This window comes from Tachypleus tridentatus, chromosome 2, assembly GCF_004210375.1.
Source record: "Tachypleus tridentatus isolate NWPU-2018 chromosome 2, ASM421037v1, whole genome shotgun sequence".
NCBI lineage: Eukaryota > Metazoa > Arthropoda > Merostomata > Xiphosura > Limulidae > Tachypleus > Tachypleus tridentatus.
Window position 1 is genome coordinate 85886512 of NC_134826.1, and position 22129 is coordinate 85908640.

The following is a 22129-nucleotide window of genomic DNA, read 5'->3' on the forward strand; positions in this document are numbered from 1 at the left end:
CTTTTTAGGGAGAAAACCCTATATTTAGAAACTCACTATTACATTTTATTACAACTTTGTACCCATAAAGAAGACTTAGAACCTTAATAGAACTAATTAAAAAATGTAACACCGTCTACAGGTTAAGCCCATACATAATAAATGGGTATTTGCTTAAAGTTCAAAACCTTAAAAAATATTATATAAACCCTGGTCTACTACCGACATTCCATTCTATACCAGAAATTACTATTCTCTAGAATAACTTGAGCATTGACATTAAACGTTGAAAGAAAATAAACACCTTATTACCTAACCCTGAATAACTTCTACTACAGGAACAAAACAAGGCACATACATAGTATTTCATGCGAATCTATTAAGATCACTTCGTTATATATATAAATCTTTGAATGCCAGCTCATTGTTTTATTAGCCTAATGATGTTATTTACTCAAGCATTAAATCTTGACATGGAAGAAACTGTAATAGAGAGACAGAACTTGATCTAAAATATCGTTTACATTAAGTATGTAGAAGAAGTAAAAATAATGATAATTCGGCCATAGCAGACTATTTACAACAAACATAATTAAAATATTATAAGTAAAGGTAATCATTGTGGGCTTAACCGTAAGGTATTAGAGCCAATGACATCCGTGAAACATTGGAAATACGAAAAAGGAAACAAATGTAATGAATCATGAAACAGAGACGAAAGACGTATTTCTTTGTAAGAGACTTCTCACAATGTATTAGTTTTATCTGAGATACAATTGTTAGACACTATACAACAATGCTTATAAATGTTATAAGTTGAGTAAGAACTCAACATTATATTCACGTTCCACAGTTTGGTGTTTAAACTACGATAATCATTAGAAGGACGTGAATGTTGTTGATACGTACATCTTCTATAGGAAAAGAGAGTATTTTAGATCTGCAGTTGGGGTAAATTTGAGAGGGGGGAGAGGAGGAAGTTTTTCTTCTGGTCTACAGATAATACAAATCTTTTAGAAAGATTAACACTGAAATTTTTAAAGATATATTTTACCTTGTTCGCTGGAACATATAAAGACATGTTTGACAATTTTAGGCTAGTTGCAGGCCATCGGTATCATGTTATTCTAATGAAACAAAAAATATGTATATTTAACCATAACCATAATTTAAGCCAAAGCTACAAAATGGACTATCTGTGCTCTGCTTATTACAGGTATCGAAACCAGGTATCTGACGTTTTAATTCCTCATATTTGTCATTGTGCCACTGGATACACATCCAAAACACAAAACAAAAGACTCTCTCGTGGGTACGAATAAGAAAATATTGATGTATCTGGCTTTTATTTCCTTTTTTTTTATTAACTTCTACTGGTATCGTAACTCCAAAGCTCGCTCTTTATGAAATAGTTTTACTGAGAAACTTTAAGAGAAAAACATACAAATACTGCTTTTCAACTAATATAATATAATAATATAAATGCAATTTATTTTTTATATAATTTCATATTTTCATTTACTCTTTATTTTCTGTAAGTCTCAGTAAATATTTTCTTGATTTCTCAATTTCTATCGTCTTTACACAACCAATTTCTTCTGCGCTCTGACAGTGAGGTATTCAGAATAGCGCCAAATATTTATAAAATATTTTCAAAAAATAATTTTAATGTTTTACATTACGATCTTAAAAAGGAAACACATAAAAATATAGTGATTTGAGAACTTTTCATTTTTTAAAATGCATTCAATATACTGTTTACTGGCATATAGAAGACTTTTTTCAGGTCATCTAGTGTGTAATTTATATAAATATATGTCTAATTTTAAGTTATGCAATACAGGTTACATTAAATTTATAAAATTAAGTTGTGGTTTTATATATATATATGATAAATTTACATTCATTCCATGTTAGATTGTTTGTAAATTGTGTATTTTATGGCAGTAAACGTTTTAATGAAGATAACTAAAGAACCACATTTTCATGTTTTCTCTTTAGGGGTAGTCATGTAAAACATAAAATATTACTCTTAAAAATATTTTATAAATTGTTGATGCTCCCAGCGGCATGTCTGTGAACTAACTACGCCAAAACCTGTTTTTAATATCTGTGGTGAGCAAAGTAAACATAACCAGTTGTGTAACTTTGTGCTGAACGTTATATAACCTGATCGTGTGGATTTGCGTTGTCGACGTTCTTGTTGTTTCTCCATTTTGCAAGGTCGATATTCATGTTTCCTGGAGAAAATGTTTTGTATGGTCCTCTTAATACGATTTTTTACACCCTGGAGAAACTTTTTGACGGATATTTGTGATTTCTTGTCACTAAAATAGAAACAATAATTACAAATACTGAATTTGTTTTGGTACATTTACACAAAAGTGAATTTCTTCAGAGAAGGTCTATACATCTATATTTATTTATATAAACTGTGTTATGTTAATAAATCCTGGCATTAGTTTTAGTGGCTAATAACTTTGATAACATTAACTAATATCACAGTTCACGAATTTAAACCCAAACAATTATTGATCAATCAGTTTTACAGTATGGGTACTGTCTCAACAACTATTAGATCTTCCGTATACCAGCTGGTATTACATGAAATACTTCGATAACACAGGGTATAGTAGATGTGATGTAGTTTACATGTTCCTGTCCACTTTCATTCACAAGTTATTATATTACCTATACTCCATGGTAACATTTCCTAGAATAAAATGGCTCCAAAATGTATCGGGATATAAAATAGTTGAAGTTCGTCCTGTGAAATTAAACGTGCTTGAATATTTACATGTTGGCATAATATCGACTAAATTTTTTTATGTTTGTTTGAGGGTCACGTAAAATACGTCACCAAATTTGTCTTCCTGATTTTCAAATACAAGAATTAAAGTTTCAGATAAAATTATAATTGAAAATCGACACTTAGAAAGTATTGAAGACAAAGATGACATGGAAGATTCCGTTTAGCTGGCCCGGCATGAGCACGTGAGTAGGGCACGAGACACGTGATCTGAGAGTCGCGAGTTCGAATCCCCATCACATCAAACATTCCCGCCCTTTCACCCGTGGGAGAATTTTTAATTCACGGTCAATACCATTTTACTTTGTTTGAAGAGTAGCCCAAAAGTAAGCGGTGCTTGGTGCTGACTATCTGCCTTTCCTTTAGTCGTTTGCTGCTATATTAATGACGGTTATGGCAGATAGCTTTCTTGTAGCTTTATGCGAAATTTAAAACAAACAAACAATTATAACACCATGACTGATTGATAGTAACTAATACACATCACTGGTATATATTCTTCAAATGTATCAATATATATGTTCAACATGGTGATTGGAAGACAACTATAAAGACCGATATATAACATACATTAACTGATACACATATTTTTCAAACAGAACGTGTCCTATTTGATTTAGCAAACATATGAAAAAGTCTTTCTAGTTTCAAATTGTTTATTCAGTACTTCACCAGTTTTCGTAACGTCATAAATGCTACGTTTGGCTGGGTTGTTTTGAATTTTGCACAACGCTACACGTGGGTTATCTGCGCTAATTGTTCTTAACTTAGGGTTATAGACTAGAAACGGAAGACATCTAATCAACACCACCCAATGTCAACACCTGTGTTACACTTTTACCAACAAATAGTGAGACTGATCATCATATTATAACAGACTCCCCTCAGCTGAACTGAAAGTGTGTTTGGTATGACGGAAGTTCAAATCTGCGTCCTGCAGGTTGTGAGTAGAACGCTCGGAGAACTGTCTTAAGTGAGTGTCAGGTTTATTTCAAGATAAATACCTTTCAGATACGGCCTTCTTTAAAAGAAATGGATGTTCTGACACATCATGCAAGGTGTCATCTTCGATACGTAAGTCAACAGGTGAGGTTTTCTTGAGGCAGGAATTTTGAGTGTTAGTAGCTCCCACCTCATTAGTTTCGTCTGATAAAATATCTGAAACAGAAAGATTATAAAATTGTTGTCATTAATAACTTCATTTCCAAGAGGCTTCTAACTGATATATTTACGAATTATTATACACACAATCACACACTCACACATCAAGATACGTATATACGACGTAAAATAAACAATTTTTTTTTCTTTTCAGGAGAAAACCCTATATTTAGAATCTTACTATTACATTTTATTGCAGCTTTGTATCCACAAAGAAGACTTAGAAACTTAATAAAACTAATTAAAAAATGTAACACCGTCTACAGGTTAAGCCCATACATAATAAATGGGTATTTGCTTAAAGTTCAAAACATTACAAAATATTATACTAACCCTAGCCTTCTACTGACATTCCATTCTATGCCAGAAATTACTATTCTCTAGAATAACTTGAACATTGACATTAAACGTTGGAATAAAAATAAACACCTTCTTACCTACCTCTGAATAGCTTCTACCAGAGGAACAAAACAAGGCACGTACATAGTATCCCATGCGAATGTATTAAGATCACTTTATTACATTTATAAATCTTTGTATGCCAGCTCATTGTTGTATTAGCCTAATGATGTTCTTTACTCAAGCATTAAAAGGAACGTGTACCTGTACCTCACGTTAGAGGTTTGATTATTGGTTAATGCATTTAAAATAAACAAATATTTTATCGTATATTTAAATCGACAGATAAGATACAACAAATATTTGATAATACTAAAGTTAACATACAGTTAACAGAGAAAATTCATAAATTTGAATGTTGATATGGAAGAAACTGTAATGAACAGACAGAACGTGATCTAAGTATCGTTTACATTAAGTATGTAGAAGAAGTAAATATAATGATAATTCGGCCATAGCAGACTATTTACAACAAACATAATTAAAATATTATGAGTGAATGTTGTCATTGTGCGCTTAACCGTAAGGTGTTAGAGCCAATGATATCCGTGAAACATTGGAAATACGAAAAAGGAAACAAATGTAATGAATCATGAAACAGAGACGAAAGACGTATTTCTTTGTAAGAGACTTCTCACAATGTATTTGTTTTATCTGAGATACAATTGTTAGACACTGAACAACAATGTTTATAAATGTCATAAGTTGTGTAAGAACTCAACATTGTATTCACGTTCCACAGTTTGGTGTTTAAATTACCATAACCATTAGAAGGACGTGAATGTTGTTGATACGTACATCTTCTATAGGAAAAGAGAGTATTTTAGATCTGCAGTTGGGGTAAATTTGAGAGGGTGGAGAGGAGGAAGTTTTTCTTCTGGTCTACAGATAATACAAATCTTTTAGAAAGATTAACACTGAAATTTTTAAAGATATATTTTACCTTGTTCGCTGGAACATATAAAGACATGTTTGACAATTTTAGGCTAGTTGCAGGCCATCGGTATCATGTTATTCTAATGAAACAAAAAATATGTATATTTAACCATAACCATAATTTAAGCCAAAGCTACAAAATGGACTATCTGTGCTCTGCTTATTACAGGTATCGAAACCAGGTATCTGACGTTTTAATTCCTCATATTTGTCATTGTGCCACTGGATACACATCCAAAACACAAAACAAAAGACTCTCTCGTGGGTACGAATAAGAAAATATTGATGTATCTGGCTTTTATTTCCTTTTTTTTATTAACTTCTACTGGTATCGTAACTCCAAAGCTCGCTCTTTATGAAATAGTTTTACTGAGAAACTTTAAGAGAAAAAACATACAAATACTGCTTTTCAACTAATATAATATAATAATATAAATGCAATTTATTTTTTATATAATTTCATATTTTCATTTACTCTTTATTTTCTGTAAGTCTCAGTAAATATTTTCTTGATTTCTCAATTTCTATCGTCTTTACACAACCAATTTCTTCTGCGCTCTGACAGTGAGGTATTCAGAATAGCGCTAAATATTTATAAAATATTTTTCAAAAAATAATTTTTAATGTTTTACATTACGATCTTAAAAAGGAAACACATAAAAATATAGTGATTTGAGAACTTTTCATTTTTTTAAAATGCATTCAATATACTGTTTACTGGCATATAGAAGACTTTTTTCAGGTCATCTAGTGTGTAATTTATATAAATATATGTCTAATTTTAAGTTATGCAATACAGGTTACATTAAATTTATAAAATTAAGTTGTGGTTTTATATATATATATATGATAAATTTACATTCATTCCATGTTAGATTGTTTGTAAATTGTGTATTTTATGGCAGTAAACGTTTTAATGAAGATAACTAAAGAACCACATTTTCATGTTTTCTCTTTAGGGGTAGTCATGTAAAACATAAAATATTACTCTTAAAATATTTTATAAATTGTTGATGCTCCCAGCGGCATGTCTGTGAACTAACTACGCCAGAAACCTGTTTTTAATATCTGTGGTGAGCAAAGTAAACATAACCAGTTGTGTAACTTTGTGCTGAACGTTATATAACCTGATCGTGTGGATTTGCGTTGTCGACGTTCTTGTTGTTTCTCCATTTTGCAAGGTCGATATTCATGTTTCCTGGAGAAAATGTTTTGTATGGTCCTCTTAATACGATTTTTTACACCCTGGAGAAACTTTTTTGACGGATATTTGTGATTTCTTGTCACTAAAATAGAAACAATAATTACAAATACTGAATTTGTTTTGGTACATTTACACAAAAGTGAATTTCTTCAGAGAAGGTCTATACATCTATATTTATTTATATAAACTGTGTTATGTTAATAAATCCTGGCATTAGTTTTAGTGGCTAATAACTTTGATAACATTGACTAATATCACAGTTCACGAATTTAAACCCAAACAATTATTGATCAATCAGTTTTACAGTATGGGTACTGTCTCAACAACTATTAGATCTTCCGTATACCAGCTGGTATTACATGAAATACTTCGATAACACAGGGTATAGTAGATGTGATGTAGTTTACATGTTCCTGTCCACTTTCATTCACAAGTTATTATATTACCTATACTCCATGGTAACATTTCCTAGAATAAAAATGGCTCCAAAAAATGTATCGGGATATAAAATAGTTGAAGTTCGTCCTGTGAAATTAAACGTGCTTGAATATTTACATGTTGGCATAATATCGACTAAATTTTTTTTATGTTTGTTTGAGGGTCACGTAAAATACGTCACCAAATTTGTCTTCCTGATTTTCAAATACAAGAATTAAAGTTTCAGATAAAATTATAATTGAAAATCGACACTTAGAAAGTATTGAAGACAAAGATGACATGGAAGATTCCGTTTAGCTGGCCCGGCATGAGCACGTGAGTAGGGCACGAGACACGTGATCTGAGAGTCGCGAGTTCGAATCCCCATCACATCAAACATTCCCGCCCTTTCACCCGTGGGAGAATTTTTAATTCACGGTCAATACCATTTTACTTTGTTTGAAGAGTAGCCCAAAAGTAAGCGGTGCTTGGTGCTGACTATCTGCCTTTCCTTTAGTCGTTTGCTGCTATATTAATGACGGTTATGGCAGATAGCTTTCTTGTAGCTTTATGCGAAATTTAAAACAAACAAACAATTATAACACCATGACTGATTGATAGTAACTAATACACATCACTGGTATATATTCTTCAAATGTATCAATATATATGTTCAACATGGTGATTGGAAGACAACTATAAAGACCGATATATAACATACATTAACTGATACACATATTTTTCAAACAGAACGTGTCCTATTTGATTTAGCAAACATATGAAAAAGTCTTTCTAGTTTCAAATTGTTTATTCAGTACTTCACCAGTTTTCGTAACGTCATAAATGCTACGTTTGGCTGGGTTGTTTTGAATTTTGCACAACGCTACACGTGGGTTATCTGCGCTAATTGTTCTTAACTTAGGAGTTATAGACTAGAAACGGAAGACATCTAATCAACACCACCCAATGTCAACACCTGTGTTACACTTTTACCAACAAATAGTGAGACTGATCATCATATTATAACAGACTCCCTCAGCTGAACTGAAAGTGTGTTTGGTATGACGGAAGTTCAAATCTGCGTCCTGCAGGTTGTGAGTAGAACGCTCGGAGAACTGTCTTAAGTGAGTGTCAGGTTTATTTCAAGATAAATACCTTTCAGATACGGCCTTCTTTAAAAGAAATGGATGTTCTGACACATCATGCAAGGTGTCATCTTCGATACGTAAGTCAACAGGTGAGGTTTTCTTGAGGCAGGAATTTTGAGTGTTAGTAGCTCCCACCTCATTAGTTTCGTCTGATAAAATATCTGAAACAGAAAGATTATAAAATTGTTGTCATTAATAACTTCATTTCCAAGAGGCTTCTAACTGATATATTTACGAATTATTATACACACAATCACACACTCACACATCAAGATACGTATATACGACGTAAAATAAACAATTTTTTTTCTTTTCAGGAGAAAACCCTATATTTAGAATCTTACTATTACATTTTATTGCAGCTTTGTATCCACAAAGAAGACTTAGAAACTTAATAAAACTAATTAAAAAATGTAACACCGTCTACAGGTTAAGCCCATACATAATAAATGGGTATTTGCTTAAAGTTCAAAACATTACAAAATATTATACTAACCCTAGCCTTCTACTGACATTCCATTCTATGCCAGAAATTACTATTCTCTAGAATAACTTGAACATTGACATTAAACGTTGGAATAAAAATAAACACCTTCTTACCTACCTCTGAATAGCTTCTACCAGAGGAACAAAACAAGGCACGTACATAGTATCCCATGCGAATGTATTAAGATCACTTTATTACATTTATAAATCTTTGTATGCCAGCTCATTGTTGTATTAGCCTAATGATGTTCTTTACTCAAGCATTAAAAGGAACGTGTACCTGTACCTCACGTTAGAGGTTTGATTATTGGTTAATGCATTTAAAATAAACAAATATTTTATCGTATATTTAAATCGACAGATAAGATACAACAAATATTTGATAATACTAAAGTTAACATACAGTTAACAGAGAAAATTCATAAATTTGAATGTTGATATGGAAGAAACTGTAATGAACAGACAGAACGTGATCTAAGTATCGTTTACATTAAGTATGTAGAAGAAGTAAATATAATGATAATTCGGCCATAGCAGACTATTTACAACAAACATAATTAAAATATTATGAGTGAATGTTGTCATTGTGCGCTTAACCGTAAGGTGTTAGAGCCAATGATATCCGTGAAACATTGGAAATACGAAAAAGGAAACAAATGTAATGAATCATGAAACAGAGACGAAAGACGTATTTCTTTGTAAGAGACTTCTCACAATGTATTTGTTTTATCTGAGATACAATTGTTAGACACTGAACAACAATGTTTATAAATGTCATAAGTTGTGTAAGAACTCAACATTGTATTCACGTTCCACAGTTTGGTGTTTAAATTACCATAACCATTAGAAGGACGTGAATGTTGTTGATACGTACATCTTCTATAGGAAAAGAGAGTATTTTAGATCTGCAGTTGGGGTAAATTTGAGAGGGTGGAGAGGAGGAAGTTTTTCTTCTGGTCTACAGATAATACAAATCTTTTAGAAAGATTAACACTGAAATTTTAAAGATATATTTTACCTTGTTCGCTGGAACATATAAAGACATGTTTGACAATTTTAGGCTAGTTGCAGGCCATCGGTATCATGTTATTCTAATGAAACAAAAATATGTATATTTAACCATAACCATAATTTAAGCCAAAGCTACAAAATGGACTATCTGTGCTCTGCTTATTACAGGTATCGAAACCAGGTATCTGACGTTTTAATTCCTCATATTTGTCATTGTGCCACTGGATACACATCCAAAACACAAAACAAAAGACTCTCTCGTGGGTACGAATAAGAAAATATTGATGTATCTGGCTTTTATTTCCTTTTTTTTATTAACTTCTACTGGTATCGTAACTCCAAAGCTCGCTCTTTATGAAATAGTTTTACTGAGAAACTTTAAGAGAAAAACATACAAATACTGCTTTTCAACTAATAAAATATAATAATATAAATGCAATTTATTTTTTATATAATTTCATATTTTCATTTACTCTTTATTTTCTGTAAGTCTCAGTAAATATTTTCTTGATTTCTCAATTTCTATCGTCTTTACACAACCAATTTCTTCTGCGCTCTGACAGTGAGGTATTCAGAATAGCGCTAAATATTTATAAAATATTTTTCAAAAAATAATTTTTAATGTTTTACATTACGATCTTAAAAAGGAAACACATAAAAATATAGTGATTTGAGAACTTTTCATTTTTTAAAATGCATTCAATATACTGTTTACTGGCATATAGAAGACTTTTGTCAGGTCATCTAGTGTGTAATTTATATAAATATATGTCTAATTTTAAGTTATGCAATACAAATTACATTAAATTTATAAAATTAAGTTGAGGTTTTATATATATATATATGATAAATTTACATTCATTCCATGTTAGATTGTTTGTAAATTGTGTATTTTATGGCAGTAAACGTTTTAATGAAGGTAACTAAAGAACCACATTTTCATGTTTTCTCTTTAGGGGTAGTCATGTAAAACATAAAATATTACTCTTAAAAATATTTTATAAATTGTTGATGCTCCCAGCGGCATGTATGTGAACTAACTACGCCAGAAACCTGTTTTTAATATCTGTGGTGAGCAAAGTAAACATAACCAGTTGTGTAACTTTGTGCTGAACGTTATATAACCTGATCGTGTGGATTTGCGTTGTCGACGTTCTTGTTGTTTCTCCATTTTGCAAGGTCGATATTCATGTTTCCTGGAGAAAATGTTTTGTATGGTCCTCTTAATACGAATTTTTACACCCTGGAGAAACTTTTTGACGGATATTTGTGATTTCTTGTCACTAAAATAGAAACAATAATTACAAATACTGAATTTGTTTTGGTACATTTACACAAAAGTGAATTTCTTCAGAGAAGGTCTATACATCTATATTTATTTATATAAACTGTGTTATGTTAATAAATCCTGGCATTAGTTTTAGTGGCTAATAACTTTGATAACATTGACTAATATCACAGTTCACGAATTTAAACCCAAACAATTATTGATCAATCAGTTTTACAGTATGGGTACTGTCTCAACAACTATTAGATCTTCCGTATACCAGCTAAACTGAAGAGTCCTGGTATTACATGAAATACTTCGATAACACAGGGTATAGTAGATGTGATGTAGTTTACATGTTCCTGTCCACTTTCATTCACAAGTTATTATATTACCTATACTCCATGGTAACATTTCCTAGAATAAAAATGGCTCCAAAAATGTATCGGGATATAAAATAGTTGAAGTTCGTCCTGTGAAATTAAACGTGCTTGAATATTTACATGTTGGCATAATATCGACTAAATTTTTTTATGTTTGTTTGAGGGTCACGTAAAATACGTCACCAAATTTGTCTTCCTGATTTTCAAATACAAGAATTAAAGTTTCAGATAAAATTATAATTGAAAATCGACACTTAGAAAGTATTGAAGACAAAGATGACATGGAAGATTCCGTTTAGCTGGCCCGGCATGAGCACGTGAGTAGGGCACGAGACACGTGATCTGAGAGTCGCGAGTTCGAATCCCATCACATCAAACATTCCCGCCCTTTCACCCGTGGGAGAATTTTTAATTCACGGTCAATACCATTTTACTTTGTTTGAAGAGTAGCCCAAAAGTAAGCGGTGCTTGGTGCTGACTATCTGCCTTTCCTTTAGTCGTTTGCTGCTATATTAATGACGGTTATGGCAGATAGCTTTCTTGTAGCTTTATGCGAAATTTAAAACAAACAAACAATTATAACACCATGACTGATTGATAGTAACTAATACACATCACTGGTATATATTCTTCAAATGTATCAATATATATGTTCAACATGGTGATTGGAAGACGACTATAAAGACCGATATATAACATACATTAACTGATACACATATTTTTCAAACAGAACGTGTCCTATTTGATTTAGCAAACATATGAAAAAGTCTTTCTAGTTTCAAATTGTTTATTCAGTACTTCACCAGTTTTCGTAACGTCATAAATGCTACGTTTGGCTGGGTTGTTTTGAATTTTGCACAACGCTACACGTGGGTTATCTGCGCTAATTGTTCTTAACTTAGGAGTTATAGACTAGAAACGGAAGACATCTAATCAACACCACCCAATGTCAACACCTGTGTTACACTTTTACCAACAAATAGTGAGACTGATCATCATATTATAACAGACTCCCCTCAGCTGAACTGAAAGTGTGTTTGGTATGACGGAAGTTCAAATCTGCGTCCTGCAGGTTGTGAGTAGAACGCTCGGAGAACTGTCTTAAGTGAGTGTCAGGTTTATTTCAAGATAAATACCTTTCAGATACGGCCTTCTTTAAAAGAAATGGATGTTCTGACACATCATGCAAGGTGTCATCTTCGATACGTAAGTCAACAGGTGAGGTTTTCTTGAGGCAGGAATTTTGAGTGTTAGTAGCTCCCACCTCATTAGTTTCGTCTGATAAAATATCTGAAACAGAAAGATTATAAAATTGTTGTCATTAATAACTTCATTTCAAGAGGCTTCTAACTGATATATTTACGAATTATTATACACACAATCACACACTCACACATCAAGATACGTATATACGACGTAAAATAAACAATTTTTTTTCTTTTCAGGAGAAAACCCTATATTTAGAATCTTACTATTACATTTTATTGCAGCTTTGTATCCACAAAGAAGACTTAGAAACTTAATAAAACTAATTAAAAAATGTAACACCGTCTACAGGTTAAGCCCATACATAATAAATGGGTATTTGCTTAAAGTTCAAAACATTACAAAATATTATACTAACCCTAGCCTTCTACTGACATTCCATTCTATGCCAGAAATTACTATTCTCTAGAATAACTTGAACATTGACATTAAACGTTGGAATAAAAATAAACACCTTCTTACCTACCTCTGAATAGCTTCTACCAGAGGAACAAAACAAGGCACGTACATAGTATCCCATGCGAATGTATTAAGATCACTTTATTACATTTATAAATCTTTGTATGCCAGCTCATTGTTGTATTAGCCTAATGATGTTCTTTACTCAAGCATTAAAAGGAACGTGTACCTGTACCTCACGTTAGAGGTTTGATTATTGGTTAATGCATTTAAAATAAACAAATATTTTATCGTATATTTAAATCGACAGATAAGATACAACAAATATTTGATAATACTAAAGTTAACATACAGTTAACAGAGAAAATTCATAAATTTGAATGTTGATATGGAAGAAACTGTAATGAACAGACAGAACGTGATCTAAGTATCGTTTACATTAAGTATGTAGAAGAAGTAAATATAATGATAATTCGGCCATAGCAGACTATTTACAACAAACATAATTAAAATATTATGAGTGAATGTTGTCATTGTGCGCTTAACCGTAAGGTGTTAGAGCCAATGATATCCGTGAAACATTGGAAATACGAAAAAGGAAACAAATGTAATGAATCATGAAACAGAGACGAAAGACGTATTTCTTTGTAAGAGACTTCTCACAATGTATTTGTTTTATCTGAGATACAATTGTTAGACACTGAACAACAATGTTTATAAATGTCATAAGTTGTGTAAGAACTCAACATTGTATTCACGTTCCACAGTTTGGTGTTTAAATTACCATAACCATTAGAAGGACGTGAATGTTGTTGATACGTACATCTTCTATAGGAAAAGAGAGTATTTTAGATCTGCAGTTGGGGTAAATTTGAGAGGGGAGAGGAGGAAGTTTTTCTTCTGGTCTACAGATAATACAAATCTTTTAGAAAGATTAACACTGACATTTTAAAGATATATTTTACCTTGTTCGCTGGAACATATAAAGACATGTTTGACAATTTTAGGCTAGTTGCAGGCCATCGGTATCATGTTATTCTAATGAAACAAAAAATATGTATATTTAACCATAACCATAATTTAAGCCAAAGCTACAAAATGGACTATCTGTGCTCTGCTTATTACAGGTATCGAAACCAGGTATCTGACGTTTTAATTCCTCATATTTGTCATTGTGCCACTGGATACACATCCAAAACACAAAACAAAAGACTCTCTCGTGGGTACGAATAAGAAAATATTGATGTATCTGGCTTTTATTTCCTTTTTTTTTATTAACTTCTACTGGTATCGTAACTCCAAAGCTCGCTCTTTATGAAATAGTTTTACTGAGAAACTTTAAGAGAAAAAACATACAAATACTGCTTTTCAACTAATATAATATAATAATATAAATGCAATTTATTTTTTATATAATTTCATATTTTCATTTACTCTTTATTTTCTGTAAGTCTCAGTAAATATTTTCTTGATTTCTCAATTTCTATCGTCTTTACACAACCAATTTCTTCTGCGCTCTGACAGTGAGGTATTCAGAATAGCGCCAAATATTTATAAAATATTTTTCAAAAAATAATTTTTAATGTTTTACATTACGATCTTAAAAAGGAAACACATAAAAATATAGTGATTTGAGAACTTTTCATTTTTTAAAATGCATTCAATATACTGTTTACTGGCATATAGAAGACTTTTTTCAGGTCATCTAGTGTGTAATTTATATAAATATATGTCTAATTTTAAGTTATGCAATACAGGTTACATTAAATTTATAAAATTAAGTTGTGGTTTTATATATATATATGATAAATTTACATTCATTCCATGTTAGATTGTTTGTAAATTGTGTATTTTATGGCAGTAAACGTTTTAATGAAGATAACTAAAGAACCACATTTTCATGTTTTCTCTTTAGGGGTAGTCATGTAAAACATAAAATATTACTCTTAAAAATATTTTATAAATTGTTGATGCTCCCAGCGGCATGTCTGTGAACTAACTACGCCAGAAACCTGTTTTTAATATCTGTGGTGAGCAAAGTAAACATAACCAGTTGTGTAACTTTGTGCTGAACGTTATATAACCTGATCGTGTGGATTTGCGTTGTCGACGTTCTTGTTGTTTCTCCATTTTGCAAGGTCGATATTCATGTTTCCTGGAGAAAATGTTTTGTATGGTCCTCTTAATACGATTTTTTACACCCTGGAGAAACTTTTTGACGGATATTTGTGATTTCTTGTCACTAAAATAGAAACAATAATTACAAATACTGAATTTGTTTTGGTACATTTACACAAAAGTGAATTTCTTCAGAGAAGGTCTATACATCTATATTTATTTATATAAACTGTGTTATGTTAATAAATCCTGGCATTAGTTTTAGTGGCTAATAACTTTGCTAACATTAACTAATATCACAGTTCACGAATTTAAACCCAAACAATTATTGATCAATCAGTTTTACAGTATGGGTACTGTCTCAACAACTATTAGATCTTCCGTATACCAGCTGGTATTACATGAAATACTTCGATAACACAGGGTATAGTAGATGTGATGTAGTTTACATGTTCCTGTCCACTTTCATTCACAAGTTATTATATTACCTATACTCCATGGTAACATTTCCTAGAATAAAATGGCTCCAAAATGTATCGGGATATAAAATAGTTGAAGTTCGTCCTGTGAAATTAAACGTGCTTGAATATTTACATGTTGGCATAATATCGACTAAATTTTTTTTATGTTTGTTTGAGGGTCACGTAAAATACGTCACCAAATTTGTCTTCCTGATTTTCAAATACAAGAATTAAAGTTTCAGATAAAATTATAATTGAAAATCGACACTTAGAAAGTATTGAAGACAAAGATGACATGGAAGATTCCGTTTAGCTGGCCCGGCATGAGCACGTGAGTAGGGCACGAGACACGTGATCTGAGAGTCGCGAGTTCGAATCCCCATCACATCAAACATTCCCGCCCTTTCACCCGTGGGAGAATTTTTAATTCACGGTCAATACCATTTTACTTTGTTTGAAGAGTAGCCCAAAAGTAAGCGGTGCTTGGTGCTGACTATCTGCCTTTCCTTTAGTCGTTTGCTGCTATATTAATGACGGTTATGGCAGATAGCTTTCTTGTAGCTTTATGCGAAATTTAAAACAAACAAACAATTATAACACCATGACTGATTGATAGTAACTAATACACATCACTGGTATATATTCTTCAAATGTATCAATATATATGTTCAACATGGTGATTGGAAGACAACTATAAAGACCGATATATAACATACATTAACTGATACACATATTTTTCAAACAGAACGTGTCCTATTTGATTTAGCAAACATATGAAAAAGTCTTTCTAGTTTCAAATTGTTTATTCAGTACTTCACCAGTTTTCGTAACGTCATAAATGCTACGTTTGGCTGGGTTGTTTTGAATTTTGCACAACGCTACACGTGGGTTATCTGCGCTAATTGTTCTTAACTTAGAGTTATAGACTAGAAACGGAAGACATCTAATCAACACCACCCAATGTCAACACCTGTGTTACACTTTTACCAACAAATAGTGAGACTGATCATCATATTATAACAGACTCCCTCAGCTGAACTGAAAGTGTGTTTGGTATGACGGAAGTTCAAATCTGCGTCCTGCAGGTTGTGAGTAGAACGCTCGGAGAACTGTCTTAAGTGAGTGTCAGGTTTATTTCAAGATAAATACCTTTCAGATACGGCCTTCTTTAAAAGAAATGGATGTTCTGACACATCATGCAAGGTGTCATCTTCGATACGTAAGTCAACAGGTGAGGTTTTCTTGAGGCAGGAATTTTGAGTGTTAGTAGCTCCCACCTCATTAGTTTCGTCTGATAAAATATCTGAAACAGAAAGATTATAAAATTGTTGTCATTAATAACTTCATTTCCAAGAGGCTTCTAACTGATATATTTACGAATTATTATACACACAATCACACACTCACACATCAAGATACGTATATACGACGTAAAATAAACAATTTTTTTTTCTTTTCAGGGAGAAAACCCTATATTTAGAATCTTACTATTACATTTTATTGCAGCTTTGTATCCACAAAGAAGACTTAGAAACTTAATAAAACTAATTAAAAAATGTAACACCGTCTACAGGTTAAGCCCATACATAATAAATGGGTATTTGCTTAAAGTTCAAAACATTACAAAATATTATACTAACCCTAGCCTTCTACTGACATTCCATTCTATGCCAGAAATAAAGATATATTTTACCTTGTTCGCTGGAACATGTAGGGACAGGGTTCTCAATTTCAGACAGGTTGTAAGTCATCGGTTTCGTGTTATTCTAATGAAACAAAATATATGTATATTTAACCAAAACTTTGTTCGTTTGTTTAAATTTAAGCCAAAGCTACACAATGGGCTGTTTGTGCTCTGCTTATTACAGGTATCGAAACCAGGTTTCTAACGTTGTAATTCCTCATATTTGTCATTGTGCCACTGGATACATATCCAAAACACAAAAAAAGACTCTCTCGTGGATACGAATAAGAAAATATTGGAATATCTAGCTTTTATTTCCTTTTTTTTTTATTAAGTTCTACTGGTATCGTAACTCCAAAGCTTGCTCTTCACGAAATAGTTCTACTGAGAAACTTTAAGAGAAAACATACAAATACTGCTTTTCAAGTAATATAATATAATATAATAATACAAACAACATTATTCAGTAAATCTGAAATAATAGAAAATTCGTTTTACAGAAACTAATAATTTTTGCTTTGAAACTAAATTTTTCTCTCAGTGGTAAATCTGAAAGGTTATATTATTGAAATTGAGTTTCTTTACCACTGGTGGGACAGCACAGATGGCCAGTTGTGTAGCTTTATATTTCACAGAAACAAACAAAAGTAAAACGACATTTCTAAATTAATCTCATAATTTTCTAATATAAATATTACTTAATGGAACCTTGAACTCAATAGTTTGTTAATACTGACGTCATCATTTTTGTTGTTTCGCCATTTGGAGTTTCTTTTAGATGTTCCATGGATCCAGTTTGTGAATGTTCTGCACAATTAAGGTTTATTTCTCTCATTCTACCTTGAAACATATTAGGTCTGGGTCCTTTCCAAATTACAATACTAAAAGAAAAAGATGTAGCTTTGATAAATATCTTTATAGTTACAGACATCAGTAGATATACGTGTGTGTGTTTTCTTATGGCAAAAACACATCGGGTTATCTGCTGAGCTCAACGAGGAGAATCGAACCACTGATTTTAGCGTTGTAAGTCCGGAGACATACCGCCGTACTAGTGGGGGACAGTAGATATACATTTATATTGAAAGTAACATGAGCTAAACGGCAAATAACAACAATTGTAATGTAACCTGTTAAACTTTAGCGTCATTATAATATTACAGTAGTAGATTAATACACTGGATAACTGGCACGTTTAACTGAAAGGATTCTTGTTCTATTAAATCAACATAAGAAAGTTTCATTATAGGATAACAATTTTAAATTAGATTCTAGATCAGGGTAAGAGAGGAAGAAATAAAATGAAAACACCAATTTTATTGTAAATTAGTTGATTGGCTATTACGTAAAACTAACACCAACAATTAGTATTTAAATGTAAATTATTTTGTCTGCTTAAGTGCCAGTTAACAAATTCGAGTTTAATTATATAGTTTTAAACTACACACCTTCCTGAGTCGTAAGTCGTTTTCAAGTTAGAAACATTTAATCATTATAAAAATCGTAAATACCATTACAAACATTCATAATAAGAAATCAGTTTAAAAATCATGATAATAAACATTAAATAGATTGAAGTATTTCTAAACTGTTAGACTGTTCAACCAATTAGCTGTAAACTAGAAGGTTAATAACATTACAGTTATAAGTTCGATCTAGTTGGATGGTTTTGCATCTAACTATAAACAATTTTTACCAATAGAAACTTTGTGCTTACCATAGTAAAAGAACCACAAGCGGTATTCCCACTGTGACAAATACAAATAAAAACGAAAATAACATTACTGTCATGGGAGCCGAAATGAAAACAATAATATAATTGTTTAACACTTTTATTGTTAATGAATAGTGATTTTCATATAAAGTGTTGATAGAATTATTTGTTTAGAAAACAAGTATTTTATAATAAAGGCATTTCGGATTGCACCAGTTTGGTAATATTTAACTGCAGCCACCACACTTTAAATACTGAGTATTTGGAGAACGTATCATTCAAATCTTTACGAATGCTAAATGTATTTTTAAACAACAGACAAAAAATTTGGAAAAAATGAGCAAGAAACGATTATGAAAAATAAAATAAAAGTGACAATAAGTTTAACAAATCAAAGAGAAAATATAAAATTAAACGTAACTGATAAAGTACATATAAACTAAAACTAGTGAAACCCCTTTAAAAAAACATAAAATCCAATCAAAGATACTAAATAATAAAAATATAACAAAGTAGGAGGAACAGGCCATGTGTCAAATACCTGAACTTCATATCAAACTAATACTGCAAGTTTCTTCACTCACTATAAAAGAAGTGAGCATTATCGAATTACATATATAACATGAGTTGTTAATTACGCTGAAAAAAAGTTGTAACGTTATTTAAAAGTTACGCACTTGAAACAACAAAATATCAAAATAATTTTCATATAAAGACTTTCATAGTGTGTTTATAAGTGTTTGATAAAACTTACATCTACATGCATCCAGTAAGCAAGCTCCAAGATTTGCTTCTTTGTTTTATGAATTTCGCGCAAGCTACACGAGGGCTATCTGCGCTAGCCGTCCCTAATTTAGCAATGTAACACTAAAGGGAAGGCAACTAGTCATCACCACCCACCGCCAACTCTTGGGCTACTCTTTTACCAACGAATAGTGGGATTGACCGTCACATTATAACGCCCCACGGCTGAAAGGGCGAGCATGTTTGGTGCGACGGGGATTTGAACCCGCGACTCTCAGATTACGAGTCAAACGCCTTAATCACCTGGCCACGCCGGGCCTCCAGTATTTTTATGCTAATTTCAAAAGTATTTCTAGTTTATTAAAAGATTATACGAACAACATTTTCCTTCTATTCTTTACTTAAATATATAAGAAGAATGAAAAGTAAGTCGTTATTCGCTACTTACGGTAAAGATTTTCTTTAACACGAATTCTTGCAGGTGTCGTTGCTGTGTGGAGTCACATACCCTGAAGTAAAAGAACAAAACGAGAGTTGTTACACGATGTTTTCTCTATGTTTGGACACGAAGTTTCAATGTCGATAGAGAAAAGTCAAATTTGTATATTTAAATTCGGTTTCTCATTTGAACTGCAAACTAGCATTTATAAATCTAAACAATCAGTTTGTTAAACATGCTAAGGTGGAGAGCTTATATGACATCACCACTCCATAACGTAGATCAACCTTATGTGGGCCTCATAGTTCGGATTTCTTTGTTTATTTTTGAATTTCGCGTGAAACTACACGAGGGGTATCTGCTCCAGCCGTACCTAATTCAGTAGTGTAAGGCTAGAGGGAAGGCAACTAGTCATCAGAACCCACCGCTAACTTCTGGGCTACTCTTTTACCAACGCATGGTGGGAGTGACCGTCACATTATTACGCCCCCATGACTGAAAGGGCAAGCATGTTGGGTGCGACAGAGATTCGAACCCGCGACCCTCAGATTACGAGTCGAACGCTTTAACCGATCTGGCCATGCCGGGCCGAGATTAGTTAAGGATATTTTCAGCTAAAAATAATACATAAGACTAAAATGTACTTCTAAAGTATTATAGAAAACAGTCAATATAAAGACTGCGAAACTTAACCACTTTTGAAAGTAACTGAAATAACTTAGAACTTCTGTTATGTATATTTAGTGTCCGTGAGTCTTTAACAAAAGAAATATGGACTGAGAAGGACAAGAGAAAGCATCTAAATATTTTTCCGTACTAATACATTGTTTAATAATATATTTTATAATTTGAATGCTAAATTAGGTACGGCTAGCGTAGATAGCCCTCGTGTAGCTTGGAGCGAAATAAAAAAACAACAAACAAAAACAACAATATGTTATGCTTTACGGGTTCTTCAGTTGATCGAACTGCCGAGTACTGCAAAACGCGTGCGAGATCTCCGTACCCTCCAGTGACACAGTTATATGTACGCGGACTTACAGTGTTATAAACAGAGTTTCGATACCTGTGATTGGCAGAGCACAGATGGCCCATTGTGTTGCTTTGCGGCTAACTTCAAAGAAACAAAAGATCTGTGCAATATGCATAAATACACATAAATTAGCTTTCGAGTTGGCTATAAATTTTGCCTATGTATATAACTTCATAGTTTCTCACTATACGTGTATTTCTTTATGAGCCGTAACTACCTTTTATTGTATAAATTTTGCAGTTTAAGACTACAGGGAAAGAAACTAGTCATCAACACCCGCCAACAACTATTGAAATACTTTCACCAATAAATACAAGAAACGACCGTCACGTTATAACGCCCCCAGAACTGAAAGAATGAACATGTTTTTGTCACGGTTAAAACCCGCGACCCTTATATAGTAACCCTGTCTAGGCCGGAAACATAATTGGGAGAAAACCTGTAGAAGCCGGAAATATCAAAATTTTGCAGCATTATCTTAAGGTTTCTCTTATAAAAGGCCCTGTATATGGCGGAACCTACGTAACGCGAACGGAAAACTATCTTCCACCTACCTCATCTATCAACAAGAAGGATTAGAACCTGAGTTAGGCACAAAAAAAAAAAAAAGGTTTTGATTAAATATTAATTTATTATTTAATTAATAATTTCTTTTGTTTGTTTGTTTTTGAATTTCGCACGAAGCTTCTCGAGGGCTATCTGTGCTAGCCGTCCCTAATTTAGCAGTGTAAGACAAGAGGGAAGGCAGCAATTATCACCACCCACCGCCAACTCTTGGGCTACTCTTTTACCAACGAATAGTGGGATTGAACGTCACATTATAACGCCCCCACGGCTGAAAGGGCGAGCATGTTTAGCGCGACGGGGATGCGAATCCGCGACCCTCAGATTACGAGTCGCACGCCTTAACACGCTTGGCTATGCCGGGCTAATAATTTCTTTAAATATTAATAAATTATCGGACATTTTGTTACAATAAGTATTCGTTAAATATATTATGTTCTTTTTTTCTGCCATCATTATTTTTTTGCAATTAAAGTAAACAAAAGAGTGGAACAAGAAAATAGGAAT

The 22129-nt window shown here is 32.4% G+C and overlaps 1 protein-coding gene across 1 annotated transcript; it reads right to left on the bottom strand.

Annotated features, from left to right (window-relative positions):
• Positions 1-893: 893 nt before the first annotated feature.
• Positions 894-17195, bottom strand: LOC143245548 (uncharacterized). Its single transcript, XM_076491910.1, has 9 exons — positions 17138-17195; positions 16594-16747; positions 14950-15107; positions 12337-12490; positions 10676-10833; positions 8061-8214; positions 6527-6570; positions 3793-3946; positions 894-972 (listed from the first exon to the last, which is right to left on the bottom strand). Exons 1-9 carry the CDS (start codon positions 17193-17195, stop codon positions 894-896), a joined length of 1113 nt encoding a protein of 370 aa, XP_076348025.1.
• Positions 17196-22129: the final 4934 nt, after the last annotated feature.